Genomic DNA, 25,498 nt, shown 5'->3' on the forward strand with positions numbered 1-25,498 from the left:
GCATTGACGCTGCTGTTTCGTCTTTGGACACATGCCTATTACCTCACAGCTAAGAAGGCCGCAAAACACTGCAATGTGGTATCAGACAGCTTACGCTACAAGTGCGCTATGCAATGTTGCTTCACCTGTGGTTTTTCGACCACCTCCAGAAACTCGTACTGAAGCGTGGGGCCCGCGTGTTCCACTGCGCGGCCGCTGCCCCTCAGGCTGACGTACTCGAGGAAAAACAGCAACGCCAGCAGCGTCTGTGGCATTATCCAGCTGAACAGCGGCATCTTCATCTGTCGCCACATGTAGATGGCGCGCTTGACGAGAAGCCCCCACACTTGCGCCATCAAGGTCGGCTCGCTGGCCGTCGTGCTGGCCATTGTTTTCAGCAAAAAACCTGCGCGAAGCGCAAGGCAGTCAGGCGGATACATTCATACCTGTTCAAGGAAAAGCATCACCGTTTTCTTAAGTCACGGGGCAGAAATTTGGCTGACAAAGCAACACTGTGCGATGAGGATAGCCAAAGTGGAGAGTTGCGCAATCTCGGGGAAGTGAGGATATTTAAAGGGCTCAAAAACCTCAAATCAAGGGAATTCAATCAGTGGCTAATTCACTTTTGTGGTCTGTTGACAGGTGTAGCCTAGCCTTAACCCCCGCGCCAGCTTTGTAGAAGGAAAAAAAAAGTTTTATTCGAAATGAACCAAATGTCCACGTAAATGCACACTGAGCAAAAACCCTAAAGTTTGTTATCCGCACAAACCGTACCGCTATCCAAGCGGTTGCATGATATGCTTTATATGTTAGAGCCGTTTTACACGATGATTTAATGAAAAAAGATACGCAGATAATTTAGTCAATATCAGTGTGAATATTGGATGACTTTTCGATGCGTAACTCTGGATTTGACCCAGTTTTCTATAGGAATTTATTTCTATAGTCGCATTCAAGCTCTGTTCATAAAAATATTGCTCAAAAATGATCATTCAGTGAATACAGCAAAAAAAAACTACAGCATTCATTGTGTGCAGCCAGGGGCACAGCTGTGCTACAATACAAGCAAGTTAAGGCAGGCAAGCTTCTGTCGCAAGCACTAACATGACAGCCTTTTCTCTCGTTCACACTTCGGCAGCGGAAAAGTAAGCTAGCAAAAATGTATGGGATCTAGAATATATTTTACTTTACTGCACTGCAGCACTAAATCCATGAGTAGTAGGAAAATGGTTGACGCGTACAAGACTCAAAACGACAGGACAACAGCTAGAATTGACGTTTCTAGTCTGCCTCTGCTATTCCATTTGTAATAATTGAAAAAGCCAAATCCAAATATCCCAAACAAACGCTTTCACGTTCATAGTAACACAGGCGTATCCTTACTGCAACGTTTCTTTTCACCCTATCTCTTCACATCCCGTCGCAGTCGATCAGAAAGTAACGTTGGGGATGGAATAAATGAACCGCGCTCGAAACAGTCCGACCTATGAGGCTGAAGCCGACAAAAAGCTCTCATAAGTCTATTTGGCTCATATGGATCCGTAATCATCAGAATCCGGCTATATGCACGCAGGTCTTCTAGGTGTTACTGGGCAATTTTCATTATCACACTTTTGCAAAAGTAATATCTATGTGTGAACTTTCCATTAGAGCAAGTAGGTGAAGCTAGTACTAGAGAGGAGGAGAGGTCAGGAGAAAGAAAATAGGAAAGCGACTTTGTTTGAGTGCAGAACTGGGGCTTCTTGATGAGAATTGATATTTATTCCGCTAGGTATCGTTGCCGGTCTGCACAGTTCGAACAATCACAATCTCCCAGAAGAAAATGGAGGGAATCTAAAATAAGGGAACCTAGTGCCAGGGTTCTATATGTGTGACGTATCTGTCTTCCTCAGGTGAGCCTCCGGAAATAAAAGCTAGCAGAGATCGTAGTAACGATAAAGGACACACTCAGCAGACGGTGATGACCTCGAAAAAGAGTAAGCGAAACAGAGCAGGTGCCATGAATGAAGATGCACGCGCTATTAATGCGCGGATACAGCCTTCGACAATGGTCCATCATGCAGTCCACGCTCAGAAATGCGGCGGAGCAGGTGTTATGGGCTTCTCAAGTCCCCTAATCATCCATTTCATCTATTGTGCAGCTATTGCAGACATCATAAACGGTAAGCATTTAAAACGGCTTGCAGTGATTTTCTAACTTTTTCCATCGGGAATCAGCCAGAAGTTGATTAGCGGGAGGACCGGCCCAAAACAGCTGCCCTCTGTCTTCTGTGATGACGTACCGATACCAGCCGACGGGTGATGCAAGTGCGTTCTCAGTGGTGGGTTCTGTATCGAAACATGACAAGCCCGTGGGAAAGAACCCATATGAACTTTCATTTGAACTCAACATCTTTCATTTCTACCTTCTTGACTGCAGCACAGGGAGCAGAATTTGCAGGGCACCCTTCTTTAATGGACAGTTGTGGGTATTCTCCGACTGAATTGTTGGCACCACAGGCTTTCCTCGCGTAGGGTAAGAAAGGTTAAAGGCTCGCAAACTTGCTCACTACCACGCAACTTGCAGTCGCGATCGGCTGACGGGCAAAGCGACGGCCACTCCACCTTTCGTATCAATGAGCGACACGACGCTGGAATCGTCCGGCAGCTTGTGGTGACGATGAATGTGGTGGTCCTCGCCCACACGAATCAGGACGTCCTCCAGGGAGGTCACCGTCAAGCCCACGGACGCGATGCCCAAGTCTTCGCTTCGCTGCTCGATGTCCTGTGCAGCAGAGCAGCGTCTAATTGAAGAAGAGTTAAGTGGTCCTAACTTGTAGCTGTCGCGTGAACTTCTTTTCGCTTGAGCGCGATAGATAGATGACAGCCGGTTTCCGCTTGAGCGCGAAAGTTATTCAGCTTGTTATGCGCAGATGTTGAAAGAGGATACTGGAATGCAGTATTTTCATCGGATTGGTGAAAATGTACATGATCTAGCGCTACAAATTCCATACTTTTGGTACTCTGACGGAGGAGTGTAAAGAAGAGTGAACAGCACACAGGGTTGACTAATGCTGCACTTTGCCTCCGTAATGTTTTCTGTCCTTGTCTTGACTTCTCCCGTGCCTATTCATTCAAGCTAGACATTCATAGGCCGTTAATGGGGCCCTGAAATATTTGTCCTCATAGACCGGCAACTGTGTTTCATTATTTCAGCACCGTTCGGCATTGACTTGTTGCGTCATATTGGCTTATACTAAGACAACAGGCCACAAATATGCGACTGGCTTTTATTGCTTAAGCTACATTAGCTTCATCAGAGCAGTATATCCCAGCCGACAATACTGCGTTCATATGTTGGTAGGTAAATTTACCTCGGTAGGTCAGAGATTTAAGCTATTGAAAATGTGCTATCTGAAGGCCATGTGCTCACCCATCTGGGCTCACCACCAAGGGCCAAATGGGCTCACCTATTTCACCCTTGAAGTGTGAAAATTATGATATCTGATTTTTGAGAAGAGCATACGCATTGGCTAAAAAGGGTGCCGGAACGTGTTGTATAAGTGGGCTATAATAATTATTGTGCGTGCTCCTAGTACGACTGCGCTTGGTTCGGCCTTGTGACTGCCACCAGGCACGACATGATGCCTGAAGATCCACAGGAACCAGAGGAGGCTCGTCGAGATTTGCTGTAGCACCGGATGCTTTCTGTAACTGGTCTATGCGGCTTCAGAGTTAAGTGCCTAGATACCCTGGCACTCACCTGAAGTTAGCTGCCTCCATTGGAGCAGAAGAGAAACTGTTATACCCAAAGCAAACCCCTGGACTTTAAAAGTGCAACTGAAAGCATCTCGCGCCAAGGCCGACTGCTGTGATAATGGTTCTGCCCGAACGCATTGCTCCCACATTTACAACATAGGAGCAAAGCAATACATTCACGCAGCAGTAAGAGAGCCTCACCTTGAACATAGTGACGATCTTCCGCGTAGCCACGATTTGGCCCAGGATGAAGACGGCCTCGTTGTCCGAATCGGTCTGCCGCTTGGCTTTGGGCGCATACTTCTTAAGCAGCAATTCGACGCCCGCGATGTTGCACCTGGGCAGCTTGCTGATCCGCATATGGTAGCCGGTGCCGAATCGCTGCTTGAGAAAGGTGGGGGAGCCACCGCACCTGCAAGACGAAGCCGCAGAAACGTGTACCTCAAGACTCTCTGCCAGACCAGTTGGAGTTTGTGTCGTTCGACTCATTCATTCCCGTTACACACAACGCAAGAAATAGCTTTATTTAGAGGTGTCCTTGTAAGATTCAAGGGTTCAAGCATATTGTGAACAAGTCTCATGCGGTGGCACTGCTGGGCGTTCCCTATTAAAAACATCTGCGCAAAAAAATCTGCATGTTTGAGGAATGTTTTTCGCCTTATTTCTGCATTAAGTCGATAACGTCATTTGTAGTCAATGTGTTTCGTCCTTGTAGGCCTTATAGATGCCTTGTGTGCCGTTTCAGTCATGCGGGAGGCAAAAAGAATCCTCATGGAAGTGCTCATGAGTGTGGCATAAAAGAAACAGAATTATGGGGACAGCTTTCATCTATTGAATCTCTTTCTCCTTTATATCTCGATCAAAACTTATTTCATTGCCTTCTATTTTATTATTCTTTTATTTTTAATTAACGTTTTTTCATCACCCGCGGCGCCTTAACGATGAAGGCGAGGTCTTCTGTCGACCTCAACCTACACTGTCTTTCACACAGAACGTTTCAGTGGGGATACTCATCCAGTTGACGCGGCCCTACAACCACCGTAGGTGTGTCCCACCTGATGCGGCCGTTGGCCATGATGAATACGCGGTCCCCGAGCACGTCGGCCTCGTCCAGGTGCTGCGTCGTGAGGAAGACGGCGCAGCTGCGGCGGATTTTGAGCAGCAGCTCCCACATCTCTCGTCTACCGTCGGGGTCCATGTTGGACGTCGGCTCGTCCATGATGATGACCTGGGGTGGATGAACGAATGACGTTCAGGAATCGTGAGCACCGGTCAGTGTTCGCTGACGGCACCAAGCATCCTCACTGCGCACAGACCCTGCTTTATGGAAGGTGTCAATATTTAGCCAGTATGTGAGTATTCCAGCTAAGGCTTCCAGTAGTATTTAAATATGCAGTTCTTACTCTTAAGCAGTGGCGTACCTCAGGGAAGAGTAGAAACGTTAATTAGTAGGCAGTGTTTCATATATTATTTTCAACTACAGCAAGCGTCTCGTCAATAGAAGTTAATAGCAATGGACACCTCATGATAAATTCCTGAAAAAACGGCCGACTGCACGGGTTCATTTAGATCTATGGTTTCAGCGAACGCGTTACAGACAGAAACAGTAAGTAGATAACATAGCGCCCATACTACAACTATAGCTTTATCTGGAACAAGCTCATAAGCTCACAACGAATGACGCCCCCTCGCCCGGCTGCGTGTTCGCCAAATGCAGCCGGTACAGCCAGCGATGACAGCGCCGCCCACCGGCAGGTAGCAGCCACATTAAGGCTGGTTATAAATATTCATTCAGAACGACGGCTTGACATCGGCGCTATGGCTCAGTGGATTAGAGGCACGTCTTGCGTATGGAAGGTCGGCCGTTCGACTCCGCTCTATGTACTGTAATTTTATTGTTTTTTTAATTTCATTTTTTTTTCATTTTTCCCCTTTTAGGTCGCAAATCGTGATGCTTAGTGGCATATAACGCCATTTAAGAGGATTTATTATCCCTTTTAGGTAAGCCGTTGTGACAATCTTCAGTCACCGTGATCAATTCACCGTGGTTTCAAGCCTTGTGGCTGTACAGGCTGCAGTTGGCGAATACGCCGCCCGGCTTCTCTCTCCAAGGTCAGTTCCATTCTGGCTTGAGTAACGGACACCACTGGGTTTAGTATTTCACAAAAAAAGCACTCTACTTAATACATGCTGAAGAAGTTTGCATTATGCGATATCGCACTCTCGGTGGACACCGCAGCCAAACTATGACTGAAGAAACGAAGGAGCGAGTGATATAAAGCAGAGTGAAGTGCTCCGAATTAATTTCGTCCACCTGTAATTCCTAACGCACACTTACATAGTACAACTCACAAACTTTCTTTTTGCATTTCGAATTAATCGGAAAGCCATCGCGGCTGGAATTGAATTTTTCCCTTCGTGTCGAGGGGTATGTTAGTCTATCACGAGTCAAGCGTATGTAGTACATACACCTTTAGTGCAAACCTATATGTCGCTCTATCTGTACTATATTGTCCGTTATGTAGTACACACCTTCGGTTTTCCGAGGATGGCCAGCGCTGCGCACAGCCGCCGCTGGAGGCCCAGCGAGAGGTCCACTGCCCTCACTTGGCGGTGATCCATGAGGTTCACGTCGTTGACCAAGGTGACCAACTCGTAGCGAACCTTGTGCAGCGGTATCCCTTTCAGCTGCGTTGGAAGCGAACATGTGCCGTTTGCTATTACAAGAATGTACTTTTTTTTTATGCGTTAGCATTAAACGCTACATCATGAAGAACAGACGGCGTCCGGTGTAGTGTTCTCTCCAAATGTACACCACCTGCCAGCTTCTACTGCTGGCACGTGGCAGAGTGGAGATAGGAATGTCCTCCGCTCCACTGCGAGCGGCGAAAGGAGACAGAGAGAGAGAAAGAGGGAATCGAAGCCGTACTATTGCGAAGAAGACAAGGTGCTCCTCGACAGTCATTTCGTCGATGAGGATGTTGTACTGTGCGCAGTAGCCGATGCTCTCACGCGCTTCCCGGGTGCAGGTCCGGATGTCGTAGCCGCCGACCAGAACGACGCCTGAGCTGCAGTCCAAGAACCCTGCATCCGGAGGGAAGGAGAGGCAGTCGGAACATTTCTCAGAATCACGTGGCCAAACGAAACTAAACGGTTTGTCTGAGCATTGAAAGCGCCCCTCTACTGAGGCTATGTAATTAGCTGTTTGAATGGTCACACGGCTGCACTAAGTTATGACAGAGCACGCATTAGAACCCGTTAGATGCTCTTTTGCTACACACAGACGCATCTGCAGGCGCCTACTCCTAATATAGAGATTACACCATATTGGGCTCGTGTGACCCACGTGAGTTGTTCGGGTTTGGGTTGTCTTTCTATTTTATACGGAACTTGTGGGTGAGCCGAAATTTGGTTTACTCCTATTACTGCCGCATCATTATCAATTTGTGTCAGAAGGGCTAACAAACTCGCGAAACTGACGTCCGTGCTAATGTGGTGCATACACTGGTTTAGAATGGGACCGATGGGGGAGCTCAAAGGGCTGCCGGCTTCGGTGTGCCTCATTGGGCTGCCCTTATTGAGAAATAGCTGTCTAAACCGCAAAGAACGATCGCCTTACCGGTGATCATGTTGAGCAAAGTCGTCTTGCCAGCGCCGTTGTGACCCAGGAGCACGGTGATCTGGTTTTCGAACACGCGCATGCTCACGTCTTGCACGGCCACAACGCCACTGTAGTCCTGCAACACCAAAGACGGATTTACTGTTAAAGAGCGCTATGCTTAGGTGAAAAGAAAGCACATATCGCATCTCATTTGCGTACCGGTCAATAGCTTAACTGGCAGCGTTTACACAAGCGCACATATGTGCAAGCTGCCGCGACGGTGATGCCACATGGTATTGCATCTGAAAGGAAGCATCCCACTCCCTCGCTCCGTTGGAGTACGTTTCGAAGTAGGCATTTCTCAAGATACAGGCTTCCGGATTTTTAATCCGGAAGTAATCCGCTACAATACCGTGCGACCGTCGACCGCATGGCAGGCATGTCAGCACTTTATAACAGCGATAAGCAGAGAAATGGGCGACTTAGCGCAAGCGCGTAAATTCCTCTGCGGTGCGAGCTCAGTTTGCTACGCTGTTCTCATCACGAAGGCGGGAGAAGAGGAAAAACTTTAATTAAGAGCATAAATACTGGGTAGGTTCAGTAGAACCCACTGATCGAAATCATAACCTGGCCCCCCTCAACCAAAGATTTCTCGTCGAGAAGACTGTGGCTATGAAGGGTTACCTCCCAGAGTTCATACGTCGGAACGGGATTACTGTCCAAATATGGGTTTTCTTGACATTCCCAAATTGTGTGAAAGAGTGGGTCAACTGCTCCACAGAAAGGGCAGGACGAATCGTATGTGTCTGTATATCATTACTCATTAAGTAGGGATCGGAGAAAGTATTTATTTGTAGTCTCCTGATTATGTGCTCTTCAAATTTGTTAAGGGTTTTTTGAGGAACATTATATTTTCTTCTCATTACGGTATAGTACTCTTCACTACCTATCACACTGCTCGAGAAAAACTGCTGTGAAATAGTTAATTTTCGTATCTAAGACTAAGAGACTTCTCTGAATACTTCCACAGTATAGGCCCACGAGACCGGCAAAAGCGAGCTACGGTCAAGAGAAGAGATATGGCTTAATGGTTTCTTTTTTGGCCCTAACTTAGGCGCAGCCTGACACGATGGTTATGTACCGACAAGCCCAGGTCAAATGGCTGCTAGGATATAGGAGCCCGTACCTTGCTAGCATTGACAAGATCGATGGCGGCCAGTTCATCGGTGGGATCCGGTTCAAAATTTATCAGTTCCTGGGCCGACCTTGCTGGTACAGGAACGAACGTCATAGCCGGTATCCAGTAGCTGGCCTGTTGAGGACATGTGGAACACACCGAGGAAGCAGTGAAAAGAAAAAAAAAAGAACATGTATCACTTCCGAACCCGTTCACTTAAATGAGTGGGTTGTGCCTGCGGACGCAATACCCTGTGGAACGCGACTAGCACTATGCGCAAAATACCCGATAAGTACGATCAGCTCGCGATGAAATTACAGCTGATCACACGGGGGAGAATGCTGGAAAATGCTAGAAGTCCGCCCTGAAGTGGCTGGGTGGAAGGGAAAAAAAACAGCGCTAGCTCTATTGTCCATCAGGACCTGGAACACACCAGACAGCGTTGGACACATCTTTTTGTACTTTGCAATGTATATAAAGAATTTGAATTTGAAGCCTCATGTGTTTGCGTTCGTTCCGTGTATATTATTAGGCAAGAAAAAAAAGTTAAGACACTCGGTTAGACGTCCCTGTGTTCTCAATTCGGAACTTACGTTCACTTGTATATCCATCCTCAGGCTGAAAATGGCTACTTCCCTGACCGTTGCTGGTTTTTTGTGGTGTTGTGCTTCCCCCCTTGTACTTCCGTTTTTTGCTTTTACGTTCTATCAAAGCCATTGTGGACTCTGGTGGTATCATGCTTCCGTGTTCTCTTGTCGCTGGTACCACAACTGGATCGCTAATGTTTATTCTTTTGTATTGTGCATGAACAGTACCCAATAAATATAACGTGCCCTTTTGGAAACAACCAGCGCTAAAGAAGAACGGGACGCAAGCAAGAGAACACGTACAAGCGCTATCAAGTGTTCCCTTGCTTTTGTCCCGCACTTCTTTCGCGCTGTTTTTTTTTCCAAACATGCATCCTCTCCAAATTTTCCAGTTCAGTATCCTTGTGCAGTTCCCTAACGTGCCTTTCCTGGGTTTTTTCTTCGATTATACAACTGCGTTTATAGAGAGTGCGTCACTGTCGCAGTTCCCCGCCCCTGCAAACAGTATTCAACTGCGGCGCGAAACTATGCCCCATCCACAATCATTCTAGCGCTTGCTTTCAGCAGCATCAAATAACTACATAGCGCGCCCGCAATCTCTCGACGCTGCCGCGGGCCAAAATTGCACCCGCTCCTTACGCTGAATAAATTTCTATTGTAATGTATCCTTGTTCTGTGCTGTTCGAAGGTAAATTTAGCCCAGCTGTCTCCCAATAATTCCACGGATTTCAGCTCGTTTTAGAATGCGGACCGGGAAAGTGCAAATAAGGGTTTGGTTTATGAGGTTTAACGTCCGAAAGCGACTCAGGCTGTGAGAGACGCCGTAGTGGAGGGCTCCGGAAATTTCGATCACCTGGAGTTCTTTAACGTGCACTGACATCGCACAGTACACGGGCCTCTAGAAAGTGCAAATAAGGTTTTTCCGACGTAATGACCACCGAAAATAAAAAGGACCTTTGACACGCCTTCTTAAGTGACGCTATTGCAAAATAGCGGTATAAACTATGCCGTGGAAGGCGTCATGATAAGGTGTACAGTCCAGACGCTCAACAAGAGTTAACTCGTGTGTGTTCCTCGTATTGTGTCTTCCGCAGTCGTTAGCTTGTTGAATATCCCTTGTAAGGGCGGAATTGGCAGCGCCTTTTCAGCGAGCACTCACCTTGAAGGGGAACAGGAAGGACTTGGCTATTCCCGGTCCTATGGGTAGCACGTTCTCCACGTACCACACAACGGTCACGATGACGCAATCGGTGAGGATGCCCACCAGCACGATCTCGGCCAGCGTCACGTTGTCCGGTGTGGCAGCGCGGTCGTAGAAGTTGGTCCAATTGGCGCCGTTCTCCACTGCGCAGTACGCCACGACTGGTGTTTCGCACACTAGATAGCTCACTCCAAGCACCTTAAATAAACACGCGGATGAAAGTTCGGGATTTAGTTGAGGGAACCGAACTGACTATCGGTACTGCCTTCAACGGTGGCAGCTCTGGCAAGACGGTTTGGTATCAAGCTTGACTGGCTGGATCTGTGCGTTAAGAATGACGAAAACGAAAGTGCGGAGACTTGTATTAAAGCGAAAGCACTTTAGTGGCTCATACCGCCGGCCAAAATTCTATCACACTATAGCTGTCAATCAAACAGATGACGTCATCGGTGGTTCCTACTGCGCATGCGCTTGGCGTCTGACAACTTCGAACCACACATGGTGGAATTAAGCCAAATGCATCAGTAGAACGGTAAGAATTGGCAACAGAAGCGTAGTCTTTGGTTGGTTTGGTTTGGTTTGGTTTATGGGGTTTAACGTCCCAAAGTGACTAAGGCTATGAGAGACGCCGTAGTGGAGGGCTCCGGAAATTTCGACCACCTGGGGTTCTTCAACGTGCACTGACATCGCACAGTACACGGGCCTCTAGAATTTCTCCTCCAAAGAAATTCGACTGCCGCGGCCGGGATCGAACCCGCGTCTTTCGGGTCAGCAGCCGAGCACCATAACCACTGAGCCACCGCGGCGGCTCGTAGTATTTCATTCGCGAACAGGGTGCAATCAACAGATGCAGTCAAATCGGCGCGAAAAGTCTTTCGCCTCGCGCACTTTACATTGTCAAAGTGCCCCCCTAATTTTTTTCCCGAAGAAATACCCATTTACATGAGGTATTTACTGCGCTCTTGCCCTTTTCATATCAAAATTCTTTTCTAATCCTATCAGTTTCAACATGTGTTTCCTCAGGCACTAACGCTTTACCGCTGCAGTGCATGGAAATCCCAGCCACTGGCAAATTTTTCAGGCGCCATTTACTATTTTTCTTCCACCTAAATAATACACCAAGGCCTCAAATCCAATTCGTTAGTTTTCTAGATTTCAAAGCTTATTCCCAGATCATAGCTTCGCTCTTGGCCAGCGGCCGCATGTTCATGAAGACGAAATACGAAAAATCTCGTGTGCTCTGCGACGGCAGCGCACATTAAAGAACGCCACGTTGTCTAAACTAATCCGAAGCTGTCGACAACGACGTTCTTCGAAGCCCACGCGTCGCTTCGCGACGTTAAAACCCGAAACTTCAAATTTTTGTCACTTTTCTCATAAAAAAACATTATAAGTGCAAAATAACTAATTAAATGTCAAAATAGTTCCGAAATAACATTAAAACGACAGTATTTGGGCAACGAAACACTACGGATCATTTCGAAAACATGTCGCAAGAAGCAAGAGATCAAGAATTCACACTAGTACTGATTACAAAATCTGCCAGCAAGAAAATGGCAGACGACATGGCACTAACCTGCGAGTCGACAATGTAAACAACTGTGCAAAAAGAGTCTTAAAAGTTAAGAGCAAAATGAGAAGAATTCATCGTGATACGATTACAGTTCTGCTCAGCTTCCACGTAGCTTTACGGTTTGTCAGACGGTGATTGGTTAGAAAGTCTGGAGCCTAAGCTAGTTGGTTTCAATAATAATCTTATCAGCAGTCATACCTGACATCTATAACCAAAACACAACGGAAATGGTGCAGTCTTTGTTCAGTTCGTTTAGTTGTATTTTCCGCACGCTTGAGCATGGCCACCTTGCGTTAGATTCTTAATTCGGTTTGGTTTGGTTTGGTTTCTTGGGGTTTAACGTCCCAAAGCGACTAAGGCTTTGAGGGACGCCGTAGTGAAGGTCTCCGGAAATTTCGACCACCTGGGGTTCATTCACGTGCACTGACATCGCACAGTACACGGGCCTCTAGCATTTCGCCTCCATCGAAATTCGACCGCCGCGGCCGGGATCGAACCCGCGTCTTTCGGGTCAGCAGCCAAGCACCATAACCACTGAGCCACCGCGGCGGTAAATTCTTAGTCCGAACTAAGAGGCAGATTCTTAGTTCGGCCTCGAGATGTCAGCCGCTCTCGCCTGATACCGAAAACAATGGTGTTTATTTGTTTAGATTATTCAGCTTCTAAAAAGACAGATTATGTTTTGATAAGGCATCCCCTCAGGCCTTGGATGTCCACTTCACTCGTACTTCTTTCTCGATGACAACTGACCACTCAAAGCGCGTGTCCAGCTGTGTCCGTACCGAACTTCTCAAAGCGCTCGAGCACCCTGAAGCTCCAGTGGAGGCTCATGCCGGGAAAGATGGAGGTCCACAGCTTGTGCTTGCGCTGGATGTAGTGGTAGCCCTGGCCGCCGGCGTGCTCGAGCGTCAAGAAGGGCATGACGCAGCTGAAGGTCCAGTAGAGCATGGCGCCAGCCACGGCCGTGTGGGCTGCATCGCGCAGGCATTGAAGCGTCGCAATAAGGCACTGCTCGTCGGTGCAGGCCCCTTCACTAGAAAGACTGCCACAATGAATTAAATACCATGCTAGTATTCACTGCTTCACTTGCAAAAAATCCCTGTATGTACTGACCTACTAAGATTCCCCCGTGCAACCTACACTTGCCGGGCTCATCGGTATTGCAGGCGTGGCTACTATAGTTGTTGCCTCGGCATTCGGTTTGGTTTGTTGGGGTTTAACGTCCCAAAGCGACTGAGGCTATGAGGGACGCCGTAGTGAAGGGTTCCGGAAATTTCGGCCACCTGGGGTTCTTTAACGTGCACTGACATCGCACAGTACAGGGCCTCTAGAATTTCGCCTCTATCGAAATTCAGCCGCCGCAGCCGGGATCGAACCCGCGTCTCTCGGGCCAGCAGCCCAGTGCCGTAACCACTGTGCCACCGCAGCAGGGCTCAACAAACATCTAAGCTAAAAGATAGCAAGTTAGTGCAAACATGCACTGAGACTATGAAGGATACTATGAGGCCGCACAGCGTCCGAAATGGAATTTTGAGGACAGATATACATCCCTGCAAGGACAACGGCAGACGACCTGCTTTTCTAATCATTAGAAGTAAAAGATAGGGTGGAATACGTGTTATCGGATTGTTTATCGACGGGAGCACAACGTAGGCTGCTGTGCGAAAACTATGTGAAAGCTCATTTGACGCCATGCAGATCTATCCGGGCGGGCATGGCTGTTTCATGCTTTAGTGAAACTTTAGACTATTAGAATAAGACAGAAAAAGACAAGGTACGCGTTAAAATGAGCAACACGTTTATTGAAAATGCGAATATATACGCAGAGGAAATATCGTGCGGCCACACAAGGCACCTCGTCGTAAAAATACGAAAAAATACAAAATGCAGTACGAATCCAGAAGCTAAGCTGAAAGTAACGTCACGTGTTCAGTTTCTTCTTGTGTCCTTGTTAATGAATTCTTGCTACCAGCGTCATAATGCTGAATTCAATGGCGATTTCAAATACGCTGTCAGCGACATTAATTTTAAGCCACTGATCCCACACCAGCTTAGCACCACAGGTGCCATCATAAGACTCGCCCAATATTCTGCAGACCTCTAGTCGATGTGCTCAAAGCAGTACGTCAGAGTGAAGAGTACGCCCTATGCTCTCGAAAAGTCAGTGCTTACTTTACAGATAGCGAACTTTGTCGGGTTGCATGTTCGATTTTCAGGTGGCCAGTCGGCACACTCATACCTTTTAACTATAACATGACAAAGTGGGCGCATTTCTTCAGACTTGTTTAACGCCCATTATCCAAGGGCGAACAAGTTGTGCGTTTTATCTTACCGGTCTGCTTTTAACACAAGCTTTTAACACAAGACTAAGTATCCGTTATGATGGGAACCACTCTTGTGTCTACTACACATCTTCACAAGCCACGTCAGCTTTCGTCTGTTGCGAACAACACAATAGCCAAGCAAGACGAAATCCAAAGCTTCCATTTTCAGCGCACTGTGTTTGAAGCGTTTATTTTAAATAGACCACACATATGGAACAACGTAAACGATGCCAATAGTTTTCGTGCAATATTACATGTCAACGGCACACACCACGAATGATCCGGTGTGCCACTTACGGCTCGCGAAGAACAGGGACAGGAATATGGCGTGCATAAGGCACGAACTACAGAACTCCATGAGGATGACGAAGAGCAGGGACGGGTCGCTGAACTGGATGAACGCCCGTCCTTCCTCGTTCCTCTTAACGCTGACGAAGAGCATCATCAGCGTCACCGTGATGAGGTGCATGAAGAAGCCGCTCACGTAGTGGCTGATCCAGTAGATCCAGTCGTTCAGCCCCATCACCCGCAGCATCTCCTTCATCCCTGCGTGGCAGTGGGACATACGAGTGAACACAGGGCTTCCAAAAATATTATGGGTACGTTTAAGTAATTTAAGAGTGCAGTGCTATGTGTTCCGTATCCACAACACGTGTGGTTGGAGCTCCCGGACGCATGCCGACACTCAACAAGGGGCAGCTGCCAACTGACGCGGACGCCGCCGTGCCTTGATTTCACCTTTGCTATTGTCCCGTCCAAAGCGGCCAAGCGTTCGAATTTGGGCTTGCTTTTAGAGATGCCTGTGTGTTCCTGGTATGGCCTGAATTTCGCACGGACGACGTCTAAGGCACAGTGCGAGAGACTGGCAGCTGAACACGTGGGGTGTTCGGCGGCCGCGATGGCGTAGTGGTCTAATACAGGGTCTATCAATGGTGATGTGCTCCCGCCGCCGCAGGTTCTAATCCTGCTCACGGCGTTGAAGTGCTTTATTTGTTTATTACGTTATCCACCCAAAATAAAGCTCCTCAGCCTACAACACCAACGCCTCCTGTACGCTTGCCCACTCCGGTATCAGTGTCGATACTGTCACTCCTCCGGGGGTGGTGAGGCATTTTCAAATTGGGCGGAGCGCTGTGATTGACACTTGGTGGTCACGTGACACCTGTGAGGTCATCACTGCCTCTACCAATCTGAATTTCGTCTCGGGCATCGGCAGTGTTTTGGTGTGCAGTGCAGAGCTACGTTTCGGTTCCAGACATTTAGAGTAGAATCTCTTTAGTTTTTTTGTTTGTTTTTTTGTTTCCACTGAAAGGCAGCGCGTTCCCTTCATGTTGTCTGCCACGGGTCGAGGTAAGGTGACGGCAGGTGTAAGGAATCGGTAGCGTTCGCGGGAGTCATTGGAACGCGGCTGGGGGCACTCAAAGCGGAGCGTCTCCTTTCTTGGAACGCGGCCGCTCGCGAACGCGCCGGGAAGTGCGGGTGTCCACCCGCCCCGCGGAACCGATTCGCGCACGTTCTGGCACGAATGTATATTTGTGTTTGTTTTTATTTGACACGACCGTGCGTTTGGGTTTGTGGAAAGGGCGTTTTGCCCTACGGGAGCTGGAGGGCTGGCCAGGCTCTCGATAAACCAATCATGTGAACATCGTAACATGATTGGAAGCCACCAAATGTGGGCCGGGCCTTCAGGTCTTTAAAACCGGGCCCCGGAGCTGGAAGCGGGGTTCTGTGCTAAGGTGAGATGCTACGCATCTTCGGCAACGCCGAGCAAGGCCTCCCCTAGTATTAGCCAGTTCCACCCTGTTTGTTGTTTTGTATATTTCTGCCGTTGTATCTAACTTGTATATTCTGTGTATATTTGTATATAAATCTTCAGTTATTGCCTTTTTGTTATCCCTGTGTCTTCAAGTCTTCGAGTTGTAACAAACCGTCTCTGGCGGGGGCACCCCTGGTGCGAAGAAGATAAAGAACCTGTGAAAATTTACTGGAGCGGTCGACAGGATCCTGCGGCTATCGGAAGACGGCGCAGGAAGAAGATTGAACGCAGGGAGAAAGGCGACGATCAGGCAACAGCAGCGTTCGAGAAAGGACCTGCGGAGAGACGGCGGCAAGGACGCAAGGACCACGGCAGTAGTCCAGCGACGCGGGACTGCGTCCGGTCAAGAAGCGCAGCGCGTCTAGAACTCGACGATCACCGGCGGGTCGCAGCAAGTGACGACAGCGGGCGCAGGACCAGCGGCGTGCGACAGCTCATCGCAGCGTCCCGTGAAAGTGGCGGTGGACTGCGACGCCAAGGAGCTGGCAATGCGGATCGACGCATCGAAACTGTGAGTTTCCTTTGTCGCATTGTTCGCGTCCCTGTGCATGTGTTCGAGCCGGTAGGACAGTTGAGGGACACAGACGGCGGTATGGAGAGTTATCCATGCCGGCCCTCACTCGATGTGAGGTACCAGGTTGAGTTAGCGAAGGCGCGCTTAGCGGACCTTCAGGCTCAACTCGCGAAAGTGAATGGCGGAAAGGCGCTGCTTCGTGAGGAAGAACCTCAGGAGGTTAAGTATGTCTTGAAGGTAATCGAAGCCAGACGCCAGCAGGTAGAGCTCGAGATTTCTAAGATCAAGGAGTCTAGGAGAGCTAGCCAACTAGCCAGGGAGAACTGCTCCGAGTCCCGAGCAGAGAGGTCGCCAGTGCTGGAAGGCAAAGGCATATGCCTGTCAAGCACAGGAAAAGAAAACAGCCAGAGAGAAGTAAAAAGAGAGCCAGCTTTCCGCGAAACTGGAATCTCTCGTGAAGAAAGTATCCTGACGGAACGCAGCGTCGCGGTGTTAGAGGCAGTGAACGCGCACTCCGACGATCCAGCTGCGCAAGTTAGCTCTACCCCAAATGACACCAAGGGACGCGGACGCGAGTTCAGGATTGTTGGAAATCACTCTAATTCCAAAAACGCGGTCTCAAGCGGGCTGCGAAAAAGAGCAGTCGGTTCAGCGTGAAACGACCAGCGACGACAGACGTCAGACTGGCGAGCTAGGGATAGGAGGAGGTCAAACGTTGCCGCAACGGCACACTGTGCCAGGCATGTGGCATGAAGCGCCACGTAGCACTATTGATGGCAAAGTCCTTTCATTTGAGGACAGGGAAGTTCGTGGCGACTTGCCACAAGGCAAATTAGGATTAAGTGGCTGCGAAAGAGCGCAGGTAGCCTCAGAGTTATATGATGCCACGAAATCGGCAAGCGCCTATAATACAGGGAGCGTAAATTTCATTGCATGCCCGTGCAGGAACGGGGCAAATGGCTCCAAGCGAGGCGAAGCAACAGGAGGCAGGGGCGTGGCTTTCAAATTGAAAGTCGGTTCGAGGAACAGTACGCTCCGGGCTGCGGTATGTCAAATTAGATGTAGCAAAGCACTGTTATAGTTAGACTGGACAAGGCTAATGTTCCTTACGCAGTACGCTGTTCTTACTGGTGCGCCGGAGAGAGCGTCCCCTTAGGGGCGTCGCATAGTCAAAGATTTGGACTTATCGAGGATCAGGACGTTGTTTTCGATCCTGGAGGGCAGCATTTTTGAATTCTTGCCCCTCTGTGGCACCAGCCTAATGAGCCGAGTGGCAGTTAGGCGTTGTGTTGAGACGCGTAGTGGCTCGAACGCACACAAGGACGCTCGGTGCGACTAAGGAGGCTCATGTGGCCACTTACGGACGTCGTGCGAGTGCTACTGAACGCTCTAGTTGCGAGTGTCGGTGTGTGTGTCGAGCAGGACGCGGGTGTGCATGCTGGTGAACTGGGTGCAACGCACCAACTTGGACGCTGTGTTACGGCGCACGGCAGGCATGCCACTGTGTGTATTTAAGTGTTCATTTTGCGTGATGTTGTGTTGGTGCCCGTGTGCATTTTTTTTGTTTTTGGTTTTGTTCGTGCCAGTGCTGGTGTAGCTGCGGCATGTCACCCACAGGGTGGTTTTGTGACCCGTACCGATCCCTTTGTTTTAATTCTAAAAGTGGCATTTGAGCCCTTTGTAGAATCTTGGGAAGGGCGTGTAAGGAATCGGTAGCGTTCGCGGGAGTCATTGGAACGCGGCTGGGGGCACTCAAAGCGGAGCGTCTCCTTTCTTGGAACGCGGCCGCTCGCGAACGCGCCGGGAAGTGCGGGTGTCCACCCGCCCCGCGGAACCGATTCGCGCACGTTCTGGCACGAATGTATATTTGTGTTTGTTTTTATTTGACACGACCGTGCGTTTGGGTTTGTGGAAAGGGCGTTTTGCCCTACGGGAGCTGGAGGGCTGGCCAGGCTCTCGATAAACCAATCATGTGAACATCGTAACATGATTGGAAGCCACCAAATGTGGGCCGGGCCTTCAGGTCTTTAAAACCGGGCCCCGGAGCTGGAAGCGGGGTTCTGTGCTAAGGTGAGATGCTACGCATCTTCGGCAACGCCGAGTAGGGGCCTCCCCTAGTATTAGCCAGTTCCACCCTGTTTGTTGTTTTGTATATTTCTGCCGTTGTATCTAACTTGTATATTCTGTGTATATTTGTATATAAATCTTCAGTTATTGCCTTTTTGTTATCCCTGTGTCTTCAAGTCTTCGAGTTGTAACAAACCGTCTCTGGCGGGGGCACCCCTGGTGCGAAGAAGATAAAGAACCTGTGAAAATTAACCCACATTAACCTGTGAAAGGAACGCGAGTGAAAAGTATCGCAACACGAGACTAGCTCCATCTTCCAGCACAGGTTTGTCCCGAGTCATAGCAGATTGCTTGTGACTACCTCTTGCCTCCTTTTAGCGTCGCACTACGTTAGGTATTTTTACATCTAAAGCTGAGCTCCAGTTCCTCGGTTTCGCGTCGGTGTAGCAGTGGTACTATTAATAGTAATAGTAGTAGTAATCGTCGTAACCGACAGGTGGTTGCCATGGCAGCAACCGGGACTGTGGTTACCGTGGAAGGAGAGCATGACGAGAGCGAATGCATTACCCGAGGGTAGTTACCACCGGAATTTTCCGAAGCATGGTTACCACGGAAAGAAAAGAGGATGGTATGACAAGGAAGGAAGGAATTTGTAACCAGAGGATGGTGACCATCGGAATCATGTAGAAGGTGGGATACCGTGAAAAAAGGAAGGTAGGGCGAGCGTGATGAACGCGCAACTGCAAGGTTGGTCCCATTGGAACCAACCTCCGGGAGGTAACCATTCAAGGAAGCGAGTATGGCGAGAGTGTAAGAATGTGCAACCGGAAGAGAGATTTCGCGGGTGGAAGGAGTACGGTTACCTCGGAAGGTATGACGATCGTGGAGTGCGAAACCGGAATATGGTAACTCCGGGAACCATCTGCCTCAGGAGCACAGGTAATGGGCCCACTATTGGCAGCGTAATTTCAAATACCGGTCCTCCAAAGGGCCAGAGTGAAACCATCCATTTCCAATACTGGGACGATTGGTGACGGAATTGGTAGCGGATTGTCCATTAGTGTAACAGATCTCAAGGGAAGCAAAATACGGACGCCCGTTGCAAACATTTCAACCAGGTAGTATATCACAATAATGCGGCCACAGCCTCTGCAGGGCGGTGCTAACTGGAGTTCAACATACGACGTCTTGGCCCTGCTGTGAGCGTTACCTGATTGATGATGATGATTGTGAGGAGGCGCATCGCTCACTTACCGGTAGCCCTTTCGTCGCTGAGCCTCGCGACGAACACCGAGAACGGGATGAGCATGCCGATGCAGAAGCGGGTAAGCACCAGCGCGTAGTTCTTGGTGTCCCGGTACTCGATGTACGTCGGGTACGGGAAGCGCTGGAGCTTGACCTTCTCCACCGGGTGCGGGTACCCGACGCGCTTCGCCTGCAGCTCCAGGTGGCGCTGCTGCAGCGCCCCCACGATGGGCAGCAGCGTGTTCATCTCCGCATACTGCTCCTGGAGCACAGGGCCTTCGGGTTCCGAGATGAGAAACTGTGCGTAGCGCACCTGCGAGGAAGCGATGAGAGGTTATATTTGTATATGCACAGCCTGTAGAAACAAGCCACTAGTTCGCGTTCCTCTTACCAGGTGCCGCACGTGATTCCAACACTACAGACATTTGACAAAAAATGTATCGGCAACAGCAAATGTTTTCTCTCACTAAAACCGAAGGTAAGAACGAGTGATCGTGCGCAGCTGTTTCATCAATCAATCTATCAACCAGAGTGTATTTCAGTGTGCTAAATACAAATTGGGGGTGGCAAGAAAAAAAAAGCAGCGCGTCATACGCTGTTTCACGACCCTCATAACCCCTGCAAGACAGTGAAGTTATTCTACATTGAAGCAAAAGGAAAAAAATTACCGACGATTACGTTACTTCCTAATGCGAAATTTGAGCGCAGCAAATAAGCTGTTTCAGCTTTTCGATAGATTGAGGCAAAGAAATCGAGCAACACATGTATGCGCTATCACAGAATTTTTTTTTTATTTTTCACACGTATTCCTTTAACAAAGACTCCACTAACAGTTCTTGACAGTCATGAAGGAAGCTTTGTGGTCGGAGAAATAGAGTGATATATGTTCGAATTGGTACACCAATGCTTGATTCTCAAAGACGAGATCTATACAAGTGCCTCGCGAGGTTGTCACAGCCGTGGGACGCGTTACGAGCGAGAGGAACGGGATGTTCTACCGCATAAGTGTTAGGAAATTGCTGTTTGTCTTTATGTCAACATTAAAGTCCCCCACTACTAACATCGGTGTGGATCGATGGACGGTTAATGCGAGTTGCACGAAGTGCACGACGTCTTTCGTGAGTGCGGTAGGGGCGAAGTAGGCAGCTACTACCAGCAAGCCGTTGGGCAACTTTGCGGCGCACAGTTCGCCAACTTCATGTGACGTGCCAAACATTTCGACTGGTATTGCAGAGAGACCTGTGCGCAAAGAGATAGCGACTCCCGCCGCTCTGTTGTGGTCTCTGCGAGCACCACAGCAGTATAGGAAATCTATGATTTCGAGAGGCTCTTCGGGATCCATCCAGGTTTCAGCAAAGCAAAGTACAAAGGAATGGCGCAGAATGTGATCGTGGTGTACGTCCTTGGCATGTGCGGCAAGGGAGCGTACGTTAAGAATGTGGTTGTGAATGATGAATCAAGTGCTGCCAGCGAATGACGCGTCCATTGGCTGTCTGCGTGTGTTACTGATGTGTGGTTAACATGTTAAGCTTCGCCTGTAAGAGTGGAACGCGACAGCGTCTTGCAACGCTGCCAGGGAGTCCACAGAACGCCATCGCCAATTCGGCTGTACGCCTTGCTGGACGGTAAATTTATTTTTTGAGGAAAGAAAATGTATCTCTCTCGCATATCTGGGTGGACACCTGCAGCTCGCCGTAAGGGAAAGGTGGAAGATGGGAGTGAACGAAGACGCCGTATTAGCTAGACGTGCCTTTGTTCATTCCAAACCATTCAGCTGGCATTACGGAGTGGCTAGCGTGCTCGTATCGCACTCCGGAGACCCTGGTTCGATTCCCCAACTCGACCAATTTCGTTCTCGGTTTTATTGATTTATGCGGTCTAACTAGAAAGGTTAATTAGGCTATTTCATGTTTATATTATTGTATTTCTATCCATCGTGTTCTGTCATTAACCTGTCAATTGTTGGAACTGTCTAGGATGTTCGACACAACGTATATGAAACGAGCAACGTCTTACTGAGTGGGGAAGTGCGTGGTGGTGGAGGGAACGCGGCTTCGTACTTATCTGTTTTTTTCAGCAGCGTCTCCTTCCGCGGACGCTGTTGTCGCTGCGGCGCGCGTCTTTCTTTTCTTTTCTTCTGACCTCTTCATTCTCCTCTATATTAATTAGGCTAATTGATTAATTAAGCAATTAACTAAACTCAGTCCAACTTAGTTGCAGCATCACTATACGATCCCTTTGATTGGTTGCATGGTTACTAGCCAAAGTACAATTGGCCCCATTTGAAATTCGCGCACTGTGACGTCACGAGCATTTCGACCAATTGAAAAGCGTGACATTGGGGGCGGAGCTGGTTACGAGGCCGACGCTAACGACGATGCGAAATCCAGGAACGGACGCCAAAGAGCTGCGCTCTAAAATGGCTTGTAATGAAGTGCCATACATATAAAGCGATATGCGTGAAAAAGCGTCGGGTGAAACGGCATGCAAGGACAAAGTCCCGGTGAAGCGACATGCACTAAATTGATCAAACGCTTCGAAGAGAGACGTACAAATAGAAGCTCGGTGTTTCCACACGGAGTAAGGTGGTAGAGAGATGAGAGAGACCTGTAATGTGACTAGTCTGAACCGATATGCGGTGAACACCACGCATTTAACCTCCTGTTGAAGTGACCTGCCGCGAAGCGCCATGCAGTAGGAAGCATAGCACGACAAATGAAGCGCGGCATGCGGATAAATGTGTCACACGTGATGTGGCAGCTGCCATAATAGTGTCCCGAGCATAGCTTTCACAGTGCAGCTGGGGGAAGGTGATAAGAAGACTAGAAAAACGGGCAAGCCTTCCCCGTCCCTCTGGTCTTCAACATGGCGGCCATGGGTGCAGCGCAATTGTTATGAAGCACTACGGTTAACTAAATCTGCTGCTGAGGTTCACCTGAAGGTCGAAGGGCAGGCGTCCCGCGAAGAGGGACACGTGCAGGCTCACGGGTTCGTGGCTCGTGTTGTTGACGTCGACGCCCGAGTAGAGCAGCGCCACCTGACGGGCTGGCAACGAACTGTTTGCTGCTTGTCGCGCCGCCTTCAGGAGCTGCTGTTCGGAGCCCACCGCCACCACGTTCTGGACGCCCAAGCCGGCCATCGCCGAGTGCGTGAGCAGGTCCAGGTACCTGTTCGTAGGCGCGAAAAACACCTGCACGCGAAGCAGGCCTGACATTAGTGTTCTGAGGGTTAGAGCTAGATGATGATGCAGGTTGGTGTTCGCTTTCAGGTTCCACTACTACAATATGTTTTCATGTCTAAACTAACTCGGCTTTCTTATGATAGCGAGCCTCGTGGGGCTTCCGACGGACGAACATCTGGTGCTGTCGGCACTGCGTTTAAATTTGTGCCAGTACAGACGCAACTGGTCTTTAGGCCTTTCTTTTTCCTGCGTTCATGGCCTGCTTGAAATGTCGATTGAATATTGCAAGTAGCTTGACATCGAAGAGCAGGTACTCTGCCGGTACCGCGAATGCCCCTGAAAGCTTCCACTGCGCAATAACACTTCACGCACTACATTGAATCCGGGGTGCACAGGAATAATCAGTTCTAGAGCAGAAAATTTCAAAAATGTGTTCACGTTGTGTCAGAACAAATTGCGCGTTCGGAGCATGTTTCGTGTCTGCTTGCCAAGAAAGGGGCATTGGTGTGAATTTGCGTTCTCGCTTTCTTGGTTACGCCTATACGAAGTGCCTTCTTCAGTAGACATTTAGCCGGTGCGGATCCAACGAAATATTTTCTTTCTTTTTTTTTAATAAATAATATTGCAGAAATTAAAACGGAAAGTAAGGCCATATAAAACAGCAGCGATCCATATTCAGGCGTACTTTCCTGAACGAAATGCGTATGCCACATGCATGCAGCGAGGTCGTGCGTGCTACACAGAATTGAATGCATAACACGTTCTTATTCAGACAAACTTACTACATTTGCTGCCGTGTTTCCGAAACAAAGCGGCAGAAAAAATGGCGCACCAGCGCCCTCTACATTTTTTTAAAGGAAGCGCCTCGTTTTGAGAAGTAGGCCCACCCAACTTCGCATCGTAAGTCGTTAGGGGCACGGTTGCACAGTTCCCAGAGGAACTATCGGTTTACGCCAGAAGTACTTGAGGCTCGACTGCAGTCCTTGAGGAGCAGAAAAGCAAGTCAAAACCATCTGTACTTGCGCAAAGCTACTTATGCAAGACTTCACAAGCAGGCGGCGCTTGAAGGCGATGAATGTGGATTTATTGAGTACTGTGCACGACGATCAAATGTTGTTGGTGTGTGGGTGTGACTAATTCTGACACTCTGCTTTATGCTATCGCATGCGTTTAATTCAATCAGTGCCCAGATTTGCAACAGTCTGCAGGAATAGGAAAACATCTTATTAGAGTAACAGCTCAGGATTTGGCGTTCCAACTGCAGTACTATATTTTTTCTCAGCAGAAATGCCAGAATTATCGTACTACTCCGTGGCGAGGATGCTATAGACTGACAGGTGCCACACACACCCCTCACACTTAATGCGCCGACTTTAGATTTACAGGACACAGTTGACCCACAGATCTCATTACGTTCTCTGTAGTGTCACTTGCACCGTGCGCCGAAGCCTGCGGTGATGCCGCTTACACCAGGGTGAATGTCCCGCATTCTATATAAAACTCGCTGACGTCAACAAGTACCGCCGAGCAGTCAGGTACTGATTGAAGAGGACCGACTACTACATTTGCCTGTGTATAATAAGAACTATTCAGCTATATTCCCGTCATCCGGCGTGGTCCTCATAGCATGCCTTCTCACTGGAGGTTTTAAAAGGGGGCACAGATATTCTCCTTCACATCGCGTCGCTTTCATCTGCGCGCATCGCGAGGGCTGGCAGGCTCACCGTGTCTATGCTGGCCGTGTCGCGTTGCGTGTTCCAGAACTCGGAGGTGCGGTGTGCCGCGTACACGGTGTCCCCTCGGCGCAGGAAGGGCTCCCTGGACACCGAGTCCTCCTGGATGCCCAGAAGCAGGACGACGTGCAGCGCCACCTCGAGCACAGTCGTCGGGTAGTGGCGGCACAGGCGCGTCACGTAGATGTTCTTCCACAGGATGATGTACAGCTGGCGCGCCCACAGGAACGAGCGGTCGTTCTTGCCCCGCGTCGCAGTGTCCACTGCAAAGGCACGACAAGCAGCTTGCAAGAGGAGTCGTACGGATGATACAGGAAAGCGCATTTCACTGCGATATCATTCCAAAGTAAGGAGACATCATTGCGTATAAGACTTCTCTGCTGAAAACGCACACACGAAACACAGTACAACTGTGAGCTCTACCGTGCCAGCAAAGAGTTTTATGAGTATTGATGATCATCTGAAGCGGTTTACAGGCGCTTGAATTAAATACGCGGAGTCTCATATCCTAAAGCTGTCCTGACAGCTTGAACTCTAAAACGATAGTCTGCAAATAGCTCGGGACCTTACAGGCGCACCCAACAAGGCATCCCATTCGAAGGTGGCAGTACCACCTTCGCAGCCGCAACCGTTCGGAAACAATGAGCTCCTCTTCATTTAGCGGCTTTCCAAATGGCTTGCAGGCACCAACTGTCGGTTCACGGATTGCCTAACTTAAACTGAACCTGACACGCTGCAGGCTACAACGCACGCGAACAAAGA

General features: G+C 49.0%; 1 protein-coding gene across 1 annotated transcript in view; it reads right to left on the reverse strand.

The window, feature by feature from the left end:
- The window catches only part of LOC149335469 (phospholipid-transporting ATPase ABCA3-like), a 41,950-nt gene extending 16,954 nt beyond the window's left edge, over nucleotides 1-24,996 (reverse strand). The window contains exons 1-14 of the mRNA XM_089553812.1: nucleotides 24,728-24,996; nucleotides 22,758-23,012; nucleotides 19,832-20,135; nucleotides 14,478-14,726; nucleotides 12,639-12,827; nucleotides 10,242-10,426; nucleotides 8,505-8,630; nucleotides 7,337-7,454; nucleotides 6,647-6,801; nucleotides 6,250-6,405; nucleotides 4,773-4,945; nucleotides 3,919-4,129; nucleotides 2,584-2,743; nucleotides 126-385 (exon numbers count right to left, since the gene is read on the reverse strand). Of these exons, the coding sequence (XP_089409938.1) occupies nucleotides 126-385; nucleotides 2,584-2,743; nucleotides 3,919-4,129; nucleotides 4,773-4,945; nucleotides 6,250-6,405; nucleotides 6,647-6,801; nucleotides 7,337-7,454; nucleotides 8,505-8,630; nucleotides 10,242-10,426; nucleotides 12,639-12,827; nucleotides 14,478-14,726; nucleotides 19,832-20,135; nucleotides 22,758-22,961 (2,490 nt within the window). The 5' untranslated portion in view covers nucleotides 22,962-23,012; nucleotides 24,728-24,996. The remainder of the gene's footprint in view (nucleotides 1-125; nucleotides 386-2,583; nucleotides 2,744-3,918; nucleotides 4,130-4,772; nucleotides 4,946-6,249; nucleotides 6,406-6,646; nucleotides 6,802-7,336; nucleotides 7,455-8,504; nucleotides 8,631-10,241; nucleotides 10,427-12,638; nucleotides 12,828-14,477; nucleotides 14,727-19,831; nucleotides 20,136-22,757; nucleotides 23,013-24,727) is intronic.
- Between the last annotated feature and the right edge of the window lie 502 nt (nucleotides 24,997-25,498).

This window comes from Amblyomma mixtum, chromosome 7, assembly GCF_055824585.1.
Source record: "Amblyomma mixtum isolate Tamu chromosome 7, ASM5582458v1, whole genome shotgun sequence".
Lineage (NCBI taxonomy): Eukaryota > Metazoa > Arthropoda > Arachnida > Ixodida > Ixodidae > Amblyomma > Amblyomma mixtum.